At 51.5% G+C, this 13,193-nt stretch overlaps 1 protein-coding gene across 1 annotated transcript; it reads left to right on the top strand.

Moving 5' to 3' along the window:
• Nucleotides 1-3,282: 3,282 nt before the first annotated feature.
• Nucleotides 3,283-10,422, top strand: LOC134528945 (skin secretory protein xP2-like). Its single transcript, XM_063362614.1, has 3 exons — nucleotides 3,283-3,310; nucleotides 4,166-4,727; nucleotides 10,386-10,422. Exons 1-3 carry the CDS (start codon nucleotides 3,283-3,285, stop codon nucleotides 10,420-10,422), a joined length of 627 nt encoding a protein of 208 aa, XP_063218684.1.
• The last annotated feature ends 2,771 nt before the right edge of the window (nucleotides 10,423-13,193 follow it).

Genomic DNA, 13,193 nt, shown 5'->3' with positions numbered 1-13,193 from the left:
CTGGCAGATGTTTGGTAACCATCGATATAATTTGATGATGGTCCAACTGCCTCCTGGGATGATAGAGCTAGCCTAGAGCACCAACCAATGCATTACCTTATGCTAGTAAACAAGAATCTCTCAGAGGATATGTGTTGGCCACATGGTCGGAAGCAGTGAATTGCAGTCAGTATAGACTCCCAAAACTTGTTATGGTGGCTTCGGGTCCCACAACGAAAGGAATTGCCCCTGAAGTGACTGTCACCAGTGCTGAGTACTTGTGTAGTGGGTGTCAAACCCCACAGGCTCACTAACTCAAAGAAGCGCGCGCCCAACCCAGAGCCGTGCAGTGGAGGGGGGTAACTACATAACTGAGAAGTGGTCATGTGACTCGTCACATAACCTTCGTCCCCTCCAGCTGTTAAGACTGAAGTAGGAGTAACCACGAGGTTCTGAATGGTCAAAGAATAGAGCAGAAGGTGTCCCGAGGAATATTTAAACCCCTGACCTCGGCGCTTAGACGCAGAAGAACATCGGCAACCAGAAAAGGCACTGCACCACCACCACAATTTTTAAACAGGCCATCATTTATCACATGCGAATATGTGAATTTTAGTTCTAAAAAACTTGCTACTATGTTTACATTTAAAACAAAAACATTTGTAGAGAGTTTACTGAAAGCAAGGGTGTATTTTTTTAATTTATTGGCTTTTGCCAACAGCTTAGACTGGAAACACCTATACAATTCCTTATTTTTGTTTAAAAATACTGATGGTTATTTTCTCCATGTGCATAATGAAGGGGAATCCAGGGGCTCTAGGCTGTTGCTATCGAGGGTGGGAGGACTTGAGAGCATTGGTGTTTACATACAACAGCCGCGGACAGACCATCAACCCTGCGCCTGGCGGGGTGCGCGCCCTCCCGACCTTGGGACAGCTGGGCCGCCCGCGGGACAACCTGTTCCGCATCCCCGTGGAGGTGAACGGCCGGCCAGCTGCCGCGCTCGTCGACACCGGAGCGAGCGACGTGTTCGTACGCCCCGCGTTCGTGCCCGCAGGCGAGTTGCGTCCGGGCAGCGGCGAGCTGCGCCTGGCTACCACCACACACACCGGGCGGATGCTGGGGCATGCTGAGATCGTGGTGAGTACGCAGGAATTGAACAGTAGTGTGTCCGCAGTAGTCGTGCAAGACTTGTGTGAGGAGGTGGTGCTAGGACTCCCCTGGTTGGTCCAGAAAGATGCGGTCTTGGAGCTAGGACCCCCCCGCCTCAACCTGGGAAGAGCTGAGAGGTACGTGGTGTACGCGCTAGGACAGACGCCCCCTCGACAGGACGCGGTGCTGACCCTGGCGGACGTGCTCCACGACGTCCCCCCCTCCTACCAGGCTGAGGTAAACAAGGTCCTCGCCGCCCGACCCGAAGTGTTTGCCATGGACGGAACCTTGAGGCGGACCACCGTCACTGAACACTGCATCCCCACCCTGACTGATGACCCAGTGTTCGACCCGCCCCGCGGCTACGGGTTTCGCGAGCAGCGAATCATCCGGGAGCAGGTGGACGAGATGCTACACGACGGAGTCATCGAGCCGTCCCACAGCCGGTACAATGCGTGCATTGTGCTGGCCAACAAGAAAGACGGGACAAGCAGATTCTGTGTGGACTTCCGGCCGTTAAATGCCGTGACCGTCAGCGCCCCGCCCCCCCAGATTAGCGTCGAGGCCGCCGTAGCCGGCTTGGGAAGGGCCCAGGTCTTCAGCACCTTGGACCTGAAGTCCGGGTACTGGCAAGTGCCTATATGACGCGGGGACCGGGAGAAGACGGCGTTCACGGTGCCAGACGGACGGAGGTTCCAGTTCAGAGCCATGCCGTTCGGCCTAAAGTGCGCCCCGTCCACCTTCCAGTGCATGATGACCCGTGTGCTGGAGGGCTCCATCGGACAATTCGCCCTAGCATACCTGGACGACGTCATAGTATACTCAGACACCTGGGAGGACCACTGCCGCCATCTGGCCTTGGTGATGGAGCGGTTGGCCACAAACCACCTGACAGCCAACCCAGCCAAATGTCATCTAGGAGCCGCCGAGGTCGACTTCCTGGGCCACGTGGTCAACGCGGAGGGGAACCGCCCCCAACTAGGACACCTCCAGCAGATCGCGATGGCAGAAGTCCCACGCACCCGGAAGCAACTGCAGCGCTTCATCGGGCTGCTGAACTGGCTCCGGAACTATATTCCGAATTTTTCACAAGTCATCGCGCCTCTGACGGACCTGTTGTCGCCCCAAGTCCGCTACCACTGGGGCTCGCCCGCCCAGACGGCATTCGAGGCCGTCAAGAGCGCGTTCACCCGGTGCCACACACTGGCCCGCATCGACCCCGAGCGCCCACTCGTCCTCCAGACGGACGCCAGCGCCCTGGGAACCGGAGCCGTGCTGTACCAGGTGAACGACCACGGAGAACGGCAAGTGGTGGACTACGCCAGCGCGAAGTTCGGCGCGGCGGAGAGGCGGTACCACAGCAACGAACAGGAGTGCTTGGCGGTGGTGTGGGCCGTGAAGAAATACCGTCCACACCTGGAGGGCAGGCATTTCACCCTCCACACCGACAACCGCTGCCTCACCTGGCTCCACACCATGCAGGGGAGGAAGGGGAAGCTGATTCGCTGGGCGCTGCTCCTACAGTCGTTCGACTTTACGGTCGAGCACGTGCCAGGCGCGGAAAATCAGCTCCCCGACCTGCTCTCGCGCGAGCCAGACGGCAGACGGGAGGTGCTGGACGAGGAGGAGTGGGACGAAATCCTGCCTCCATCCCACACCAGCACGACTGCCGACGGACACCCTACCTGCACCCGCCTCACGCTCGGCGTAGAGGGGACCGAAGACCCCCCCAGTACCGAGGCCGATCTAGAGCGGCGCGTCCTCACGGCCCAGCGCCGCTCGCCGGACGCCGACCGGCGCCGCGAGGCAGCGCGCGGAGGAGACCACCCCACCTGGCAGCTCCGGGGCGACCGGGTCATGACCAGACCGCCGGGGGAAGAGGACGAGTGAAAGACCTACGTCCCACCCGAAGCGCGCGAGGCAACACTACGATTCTACCACGATCATGACCTCGCCGGACACCCAGGCTCGGACCAGACCCGGAGAGCCGTCTGCCGATACTACCACTGGCCGGGGGTGAACCGGGATGTCCGGGTCTACGTCCGGGAGTGTGAGACCTGCCAGCGCCGCAAGGCCCACCGAGGAGACGGTACACAACAACAGCAGCCTCGCCAGCCGTCAACACCGTTCCAGACGCTCGCGCTGGACGTGATGGGGCCGTACCCCCGCTCGCCGCGGGGTAAGCGCTTTCTAGTGGCCGTGACCGACATGTTCACCCGCTGGACAGAAGCCTACCCCTGCGGCAACGCACGGGCGGCCACCATCATCGAAGTCCTGACGCGCGAGTTCCTCACTCGGTTCGGCTACCCGGAGTCCGTCTTGACGGACAACGGCAGCCAGTTCTTGGGGGCCCGGTGGAGAGGGTGGTGCCAAGAGGCACACATCATCCACCACACCACACCCTCATACCACCCCAGGGCCAATCCGACCGAGCGCAGGAATCAGGATCTGAAAACTCAACTGCGGCTGCGCCTAGGGGAGGACCACACCCAGTGGGACCGCCACGTCGCCGACGCACTGTTCTGCGTCCGGCGGCGCGTGAACGCGGCCACTGGGATGACCCCCGCCGAGATGATCCAGGGGCGTAACCTGCCGCTGCCCGGCGAGCTGGCAACACACGGCGCACCGCACCCAGGAGAGCAACCGGAGGAGCACGACGAGCGACGAACCCAGGAGCACGACGCGGCACGCGCAAGACAAGCCCGCTACAGTCAGGGAATCACGCCCCAGACAGCGCGACCCCCGGCACAACTGCGGGCCGGCGATCGGGTGTACGCCCGAGCGTACCCCCTGTCGGCAGTGCCGCGCAATTACTGCGCCAGACTCGCTCCCCGCTGGGAGGGGCCCTACACCGTGATGCGGCGCCTGGGGGCGACGTCCTACATGGTGGACTTGGGTGGCTGCCGCGTGCAGAAGATCCACCGGGACCACCTGCGAGTGGCGGCGACCCCCGGGGAACCACTCCCGGCCGAACCCGAACATGGGGACACGGCAGACGGACCAGACATCCCCCTTGATACACTCCCTCCTGGAGGACTGGAGCAACAGCGAGAGGAAGCCGAGGACACCGCTCCAGACGAGCCCGAGTACCTCAGCGATGGGGAACTGGAGACGGACGCACCCCACGACCCCGGCGAGGCACCCTGTCCCGCAGAAACCGCGCCACGAGGGGAGGCCCCCGAGAGCGAGCCGCCCCCGCGGCATGAGGCACCTACGGAGACTCACACCACGCCGCGCCGGCGGAGAAGGGGCCGGCCCCGCCACGCCAGGTGCCGGGTGCCAGAAGTCGCGGCAGACGACTCCGACGACCCCGCCAGAGCGACCCCTGACCCCGAACCCATCATATCCGACCCAGACGAGGACGAAGAGGAATCGCCCCCGAGCCCGACCAGAGGTGGTTGGGGGCACGCAGCCTCCCTTGCCGACGCAACTTTCCGCGTCACCGTCACACAACCGCGCGAGGAGGGGGCTGGACGTCCCCGTCGGACACGACGCAGACCCTTGAGGCTGCGGGAGTTCGTCCTGAACACCACCCCGGGGCAAAGCTCACCCAGCCCGGCGCTGATACCCGATCGGGAACGCCAGCCCTACGGACGGCAAGGCCCGACGAGCCCCGCGGAAATTAGCCCGCAAGAGCGCCCCCGACGGGAGCGCCGACCCCCGTCCCACCTGGCCGAGTACGTCCTGGGCAGTCTCGTCACGCCGCCCCACACATCACGCGCCGCGGCGCCGCCTCCCGGCCCAGCTGCCCACGCAGCGACCGAGGCGGCGTCCGCCTGCGCCGACACTCGATGTGCCGCGGCGCCGCCTCCCGGCCCAGCTGCCCACGCAGCGACCGAGGCGGCGTCCGCCGCCGCCGACACTCCATGCGCCGCGGCGCCGCCTCCCGGCCCAGCTGCCCACGCAGCGACAGAGGCGGCGTCCGCCTGCGCAGGCACCTCATGCGCCGCGGCGCCGCCTCCCGGCCCAGCTGCCCACGCAGCGACCGAGGCGGCGTCCGCCTGCGCCAGCACTTCATGCGCCGCGGCGCCGCCTCCCGGCCCAGCTGCCCACGCAGCGACCGAGGTGGCGTCCGCCTGCGCCGACACTCGATGCGCCGCGGCGCCGCCTCCCGGCCCAGCTGCCCACGCAGGGACCGAGGCGGCATCCGCCTGCGCCGACACTCCATGCGCCGCGGCGCCGCCTCCCGGCCCAGCTGCCCACGCAGCGACCGAGGCGGCGTCCGCCTGCGCCGACACTCGATGCGCCGTGGTGCCGCCTCCCGGCCCAGCTGCCCACGCAGCGACCGAGGCGGCGTCCGCCTGCGCCGACACTCCATGCGCCGCGGCGCCGCCTCCCGGCCCAGCTGCCCACGCAGCGACCGAGGCGGCGTCCGCCTGCGCCGACACTCGATGTGCCGCGGCGCCGCCTCCCGGCCCAGCTGCCCATGCAGCGACCGAGGCGGCGTCCGCCTTCGCCAGCACCTCATGCGCCGCGGCGCCGCCTCCCGGCCCAGCTGCCTACGCAGCGACCGAGGCGGCGTCCGCCTGCGCCGACACTCCATGCGCCGCGGCGCCGCCTCCCGGCCCAGCTGCCCATGCAGCGACCGAGGCGGCGTCCGCCTGCGCCAGCACCTCATGCGCCGCGGCGCCGCCTCCCGGCCCAGCTGCCCACGCAGCGACCGAGGCGGCGTCCGCCTGCGCCAGCACTTCATGCGCCGCGGCGCCGCCTCCCGGCCCAGCTGCCCACGCAGCCACCGAGGCGGCGTCTGCCTGCGCCGACACTTCATGCGCCGCGGCGCCGCCTCCCGGCCCAGCTGCCCACGCAGCGACCGAGGCGGCGTCCGCCTGCGCCGACACTCCATGCGCCGCGGGCGCTAAGGCGCCACGCGCTATGGGATCGCGTGTCGAAGTGTGCCGGCTGAGCTAGGGGGTCGTCTTACCGCGGGAGCGGGAACACGGGGCGGAGACGGGCTTCCACTGGGGGGGGGGGCATTTGACGTCGTACCGACCATGGCCTTTAAGCCCGTGCTTCGCACCGCCAGTACCGTATCCCGTTTTCGGAGCGCGCCCCTTGCCCAGCCGGATTGAGTCAGGCGAGCGTCCCGGGCGTGACCCCAATAGACAACTAACCTTATTAAAAGTCACCACGGCCACTGGCTTTAATTAAAATGTCCGTGACTAGGATCGTGTCAGATTAGAAGAAATCCAACTATTACAGCTCACAGTGAGACAATATGTTGATAAATACAGTCGCCAACTTGATGTCACATTTTAAATAATTAAATACATTAAAACTATTGTTAAGCCTTAAGCACCCAATTACCAGGTGCTACATTTTTATTGGGCACCTGGAACATGTTTTAACTGGTAATATAGTAAATTAAATTAATATATGTTTTTTGACGCCGACTCACAAAGAAGAGAAAGTTTCTCTTCCTTGCGAGGCGGCCATGTCCGGCAGTCTCGAACCACTCCGCGCCGGGAACAGACGTGTGTCCGTGGGCAGCATCCAAGTTTCTTTCATTTTATTACTTTTTATTCTGTACTAAATCTTTAAATTTAAAACCTTTTGTTAATTCACCGCTGCCCACGTCGACTCGGCGCGTATTTTGCGGAGCCGGGCCTATCCCGACCGTCTTAAGTGTGATACCGCGATACGTATCGTAGCACAAAACGTACGGTACTGGCCGACTCCAGCGAAAGTGTTTTTATTTAAGGACGCCGTGCATATGCCTGCCGGCTGCACACACGTAAGTGTTTCGCCGAATTTAGGAGCCCGCTCATAGAGCACCCCCTGCACCCGTTAATGTTCGGCGCTGGCCGTCTCCAGCGAGCATCGACCCGCGTCCCGCGAGACTGCCGTGGTAACCATTAATGTCGAGTAGCGTTGTTTTTTCTGTGTTAATCGTGTAACGGCTAGACGTCGCCAAGTGTTGGTGAGAGTGTTTTGTAGCAGGACTAGATTAAAGGTAATTCTCACCAACTCGTGTATGCTAATTTTACGGAGTCTCCCGTCCCCCACACGGCCGAGCGGCCTTCACAGTCAAGAGAGAACCATTCAGGGTAGATTCAAGCCGTGTACCTGGCGGGGCACGCGGGGGCAGAGTACCCACGACCCAACATCAACGGCCTAGCAGTCCGCTAGCCTGGCGCCCCTCCGGACAAGAGCACCGCGACGCCCGTAGCGCCCGTCAGGTACCCCCCGGGCCTTTCACATAGGTCGGGTGACGGCAAGTACTTGATACTTTTCAAGTGTACTCGTATGCAGTACCTGATACATGCGTGTATCAGTTACAAAATAACAGGTTGATACTTTTCGACCCACCTCTAAGCTCAAGTACTAAATTTTCATCTATGATTTGTCGGGCCTTGAACTTCGGACTACCAAACAGCTCAGCTGCCCCATAAATCGTATCACACCACAAAACATGTATATCCTTGTGTTTTCTAGAAGTTCGTAGCGATTTACCACACAGACTATTAGAAAGTAATTTTAAAAAACGATTCGCAGGATGGGCGCAATAATGAGGAATAAAGGTAATGAAATAAAGCATCCAGACCACCAGCTCAAACCTTAAAACTCAGCAAACCGGGCCGATGGCCCCTCTATACTGAACGTATTGCCAGTGTTTTGGCATTATTAATGTAATTTTTGTGTGGTTTGAGAGCTAACAATAATTTACTTATACAACATTTTGGTGGTGTGCAATTCTCGGGAGCCAGAGGAAGATCTGATAGGTGATCGTGACAGTCATCGGGGAAGGTCAAATCCACTTCATGAAAGTATGATTTTCCACCATATATGTCTGTGGTGTCGAAATCCCAACTCACATATTCAGCCTTTGGAAAACATTGGAAATCACCTACAAGAAGTTTGCCCAACACTGTGTGAGAATGCAATGCACTTACATCGAAATAAGAGATGTAAAAAGATGGAAGGTTAGGGTCATGACGGGACATGTAAATATTGCTAGCTTTCGTGTGATGACGACTTACGTTTGTTCAGAGGCACACCCAGGAAATTTTTTTGGGGGGGTTCCAAGTTTGTTTTTTTATGAAGGAACACCGTTTTCAAAAATAATAAGGGGGGTCCGGGGGTCCTTTCCCGGGAAAATTTGGATTTCTAGGTGAAAATTGGTGCTATTTAAGAAGTTTTTGTATCTAATCCATACTACTATTATAAAGCTGAAGAGTTTGTTTGTTTGTTTGTTTGTTTGTTTGAACGCGCTAATCTCAGGAACCACTGGTCCGATTTGAAAAATTCTTCTAGTGTTGGATAGTACATTTATCGAGGAAGGCTATAGGCTATAGGTATTATATTATCAATAACATTAGGGATCCTTACTAAAAGTCCAATTTATAATCAAATGCATTGGAGGGGGTTAGATACAACATGCAGTACACGTACGAAGTGTGTGTTGACAATGCCGCAGGTGCTATAAGTTTATTTCCTATTGCCTATTAACATTGTTGCCACGCACTAGATGCCTTATTCTTAATTTTCCCTAAAAGTAAAAAAATACCTGTGTAATATTAACAACGAAGCAATCAGTACCTTCATAAGAGTTCAATTAGTATTTAAATACTTTTTATCACTTTAAATTGCAAACTTATTGTTTTTTTTCCTCTCTCTGTGTTTAGTTTGTTTTTTTCTTTTACTAGAATGATTTTTATTATTTCTAATTAATTTTCATTTTTCGGACCATCAATAATTTTCCTCTCCCGTTACAATTCTGACAAGGACTTGTGTGTCTATATATATATAAATATATATATATAAAAGCGAACTACCATTCACTGACTCACTCATCATGAGATCTCTAAAACTACACCCGATTGACTTGAAATTTAGCATAGTTACTAATTTTATGATGTAGACGCTCACTAAGAATGGATTCTGCGGAAATCCGATCCCAAGGGGAGTTTCGGGGGCGTAATATATCAAAATTTCCAGTTTTTGGTAGGAAATCACCATGGCAACAGCTGTTGCTTTTTTGATGCTTCATTCGTCTCTATGGCAACGACTATTTCATTGTTAGTGCAGTCCTCATCACCGTTGAAATTTTGTGGGTACTTTAAATATCAAAAATTGCCCTTTTTTTCAAGTATATATATTTTACAGACTTGAAACTTCACACTAATGTTTCTTATGTTATGCAGGATGACATTTTCTGAAAATTAAATCCCATGGGTGGTTAAAACCAGGCAACAGTGGGTACTTTGTCTGCATGAGAACAGGATTTTGCATTGTTCATGCCTTCTGCATCTCCATGGCAACGGGCATCGCGCGGCAGTGGCGTACCCACAAGGAGGGGCATGTATAATGAGCGGTGCCAGAGTGATCTGCCTGTAGACTGCCGTAGCGAAGTACGGGTACATCAGTTGTACGTTGCGTGCATGAGTCGGGAAACCATCGGTGCTATTCATTTTCTCTCCGGTACATTATACAGCATTGTAATAAATTTTCACTGAATTTTTTTTATTTACCATTACTGTAAATGGGAGATGTGGCTTAATTTTTTTTCCATTAGTATAGCCATGCGAAGCCGGGTCGGGCAGCTAGTTATTGAATATACTGCTGGTAGAAAAAAGAATAATTTTTAGTACGGTACCTACTAAATTTTGTTTTAGACAAGAATCAAACAAAGATACCTTTATCAATCCCAGGGTCTCATCCGCTCAAAATCAGTATTATTTTAATACCATGAGAATCATAGCATGCATTAAAGTCCACATTCTGTGCAACTTAAATCACTGACAATAATGGTTTTCTTTTTACTGCATTCATACACACAAATTAAGTTCACTCTACGAGTAAAAACAAAGGGTATAAAATTCACACATGTCTAGTTAAAACTGCAGAAATAGTCCAAAATTATGCAAAAATTGAGATAAACATAGCGCACAAACAATTAGTAGTTTTTATATAACACAAACTAATTTGTAAAAAAATTAAAGTAATTCACGGTAGCAGACTGCAAATGTAATACTAACACCATAATGTATACACTGACGTGAAAACATCTCACAAAGTTTGGTAGAGTGAGCGCTGCCCATAGACCATCGTACCTATTTTGCTGGGACTGGGAATGTTTTTACTTTTTCCATTCTAGATTTTTCTTCACATTTTCGGAGGGGGTTTAAACCCCCAAAATCCCCCCCCCCTCCTGGGTGCACCACTGCGTTTGTTATACCTCCACACACTGCAGATTCTAAAAAGCGGTATATATCCTAATCTGTTATCTATTCACTGTGCGCACTGGTTTTTCTTAGAAGAGCTTCTCATGCAAGCGATGAAGCGGTGATGTAATGAGCCGGATCTAAAGAATTAAACTGCAAACAAACCAAATGAAATGACTCGTATATGTTAGCCAGTACCTAAACAAGTATCCACCTTTAGGTAATTGAGTGTGTGCACATTCAATGTAGCACACTGGAATACATACCAAGCCCTTTGGCCATGAGTATAGTCCAAATCACTCACGTCCGTGACACTTATAATGTTATGGAACAATTCCTTTGAAAAAGCGAGACCATCTGAAAACTTCCATGGATTTTACAGAATAATATGGGAAAACTCCTTTCCTAGTTGCTAAATCATACTGTGTGTCGTCTGGAAACATTCAACGGGTGATTTTTTACTGATCTAGCATCATATTGACTGCGAGGGTTTCCAGAGATGAATTAAAATAGTAAGTGAATCAATGAATTTAAGTCGCACAGTGCGCATGCCCCGGGACGTAACTAGACATTTTTCCACCCGGGGCAACATCTCATCTTGGCGCCCTCCCCCCCCCCCCCCCCTAAGCCATTTTAATTTTTCCCCAAATCAAAAAAGAAAAATTTACCGACAACACGTCATCATACGACTACATATGAATTCCACAATTCCAAATATGTTTTATTAATTAGATAACAAACAAATGTATTTATTTACAGCTATTTCATTTTTACTACAAGATAATATACCCACTTATGTCTAAGCTACTTAATGGACATGTAATCTAAGAGTAGCATGTTTGATATATACTTTCACAATATTTACAGAAATGCTGCAAATGAAATGAAAAGTTTATCATCAAATGACAGAACAATAGGTGTGGACTGAATCGACAAAATGAACAGGATATTTGATTATGATAAATAGAGTTAATATTATGAATAAAATATTTCACTCAAGTTGTTATCTTGAGAATCATAACTACACATTATACACAATAGCTTAATCTACTGGCTAATTGTGATAAAAAAAATTAATTCACACACAGAAAGCTTGAACTAAAACTTAACTTTACGGGCTCTTTTGGCTGCAAATGTTTTTACAATGCCCTCAAAAGACAGCTTTGAAACTAACTTGTGCTCTATTGATATGATGCTCAGGTTGGTTAGTAGTTGCTGACCTGTTCAATTTCTAAGGTAATTTTTATGATTTTTAGTTTGCTAAAACTCGTTTCATTAGAGGCGGTTGAGACTGGTATGTGCAAAAATTCTCAATGCTGTCATTATGTTGGGGTATGCGTCTTCAATCACATTCTTATATATTAATGGCAGAAGATCTGCTGGTGAAGCGGTTTTCATATTAGGGCTTAAATCCAAGGCATGATACTTAAAACTTTCAACTTCTATCGCCAGCTCGTCCCTGTTTAAGTCTTCTTTATATGTGGTAGCTAAATCAAGTGCCTGTTTCTTCAATTCTTCTCCATTTAGTGTTTCAAACAGAGCTCCATTGAGGAAACCAAATAAACTATTCATGTTTTGAATAGCTTGAAACTTTTGTCTCAGTTCACTCAGAATCCGATCTATTATTTGTATAATCAACAGTCTGAACTTTTTTTCTTCTGAGAATTCATAGCTTTCATCTTCACCCTTTTCATCAACCATACGCTTTTTCTTTCTTCCCCTTGTTTGAAATGAGGATTTAGGTTAAGCTTTTCTGCTAATTCTTTCGCTTCTCTGATTGCATTTGTGGAACTATTTAACCTTTCTGATCCTAATTCTGATATCAGACGGTTAATATGTTTTGCTGATAGATCGATAGTGATGTCATCTCTTTGTAATAATTTGTTGACGATATCAATGCGGCTTAGTTCCCTATACCAAAAACAGGAAAAGACAATGAATTCAAACTTTCTGACATTTCTTAGAAAATAAGTTGCTTCTGTTTTTGTTTCAGCTGTTGTTATTAGGCTGGTCACGAGATCATTCAAAGCATCTATAATCTTTTATAGATGCTTATATATTACAGCTACACCTTCTCTCTTAGCCGACCATCTGGTATTGCTTTGCAGTTTGAGAGATAAGAGAACATGTTGCACTAGAACCTCCCATCTATTGGTGGAGGAAGCAAAAAAATTGTAGAGACAATTAAGTTAGCCAAAGTAGGACTCTGCCTCTGGTGATAAGCTAGCAGCATTCACCCCAACTAAATTAAGCGAATGTGCTGCACATTGCACAAAATATACCAAACTATTTACTTCTTTGATTCGAGATTGAACTCCTTTTGACATACCAGCCATGTTTGACCCATTATCATATGACTGCCCTCTGCAGTTCTTAATATCTAATCTATCATTTCTGAGTTTTTCTAAAATCTCTTCTGAAAGAGCCAATCCAGTTTTTTCACTAACTATTATGAAATAAAGAAAACTTTCCACTATGACTATCTCAGGGCCATTTTCGGTGATCTTCACGTAACGAAGAACTTCAGACATTAGTTCAAAATGGCTTAGATCGGGTGTGCAGTCAAACATAATGGCAATTATTTAGGAGCTTTGATGTCATTAACTATATGTTCTCTTATTTTTCCAGCGATAATTTCTAAAAATTCATTTTGAATATAAGGAGAAAAGTAGCTGACCTGGCCCTTTTAATGGCGGAGAATGTGCTCATTCAGTTAGGGATGATAAAGATACCAGCTCTATTGTGTTTAAAAACTTGCCAAATCTAGGGTCACCAAAGGGATTCATCGGAACCTCTTAATTGACTACCTTGTTTTGCTAAATGTATAATAACATAAATTATTATATACAAAACTCCTCTCCAGTCCTGTGCTATTTGATCCTGCAGCTCTTTATCAATACC

Source organism: Bacillus rossius, chromosome 2, assembly GCF_032445375.1.
Source record: "Bacillus rossius redtenbacheri isolate Brsri chromosome 2, Brsri_v3, whole genome shotgun sequence".
Lineage (NCBI taxonomy): Eukaryota > Metazoa > Arthropoda > Insecta > Phasmatodea > Bacillidae > Bacillus > Bacillus rossius.
Note: the sequence above shows the minus strand (reverse complement) of the source record. Positions and strands in the feature narration are given on the sequence as shown.

Excerpts from the sequence above, each read along its gene's own strand:
- LOC134528945 (XM_063362614.1), top strand. The coding sequence starts at position 3,283 with ATGGGGCCGTACCCCCGCTCGCCGCGGG. Across the intron at positions 3,311-4,165 it reads GTACCCCCGCTCGCCGCGGG|GACTGGAGCAACAGCGAGAG; the intron begins GTAAGCGCTTTC and ends TCCCTCCTGGAG. Across the intron at positions 4,728-10,385 it reads GAACGCCAGCCCTACGGACG|AAGAGCTTCTCATGCAAGCG; the intron begins GCAAGGCCCGAC and ends GGTTTTTCTTAG.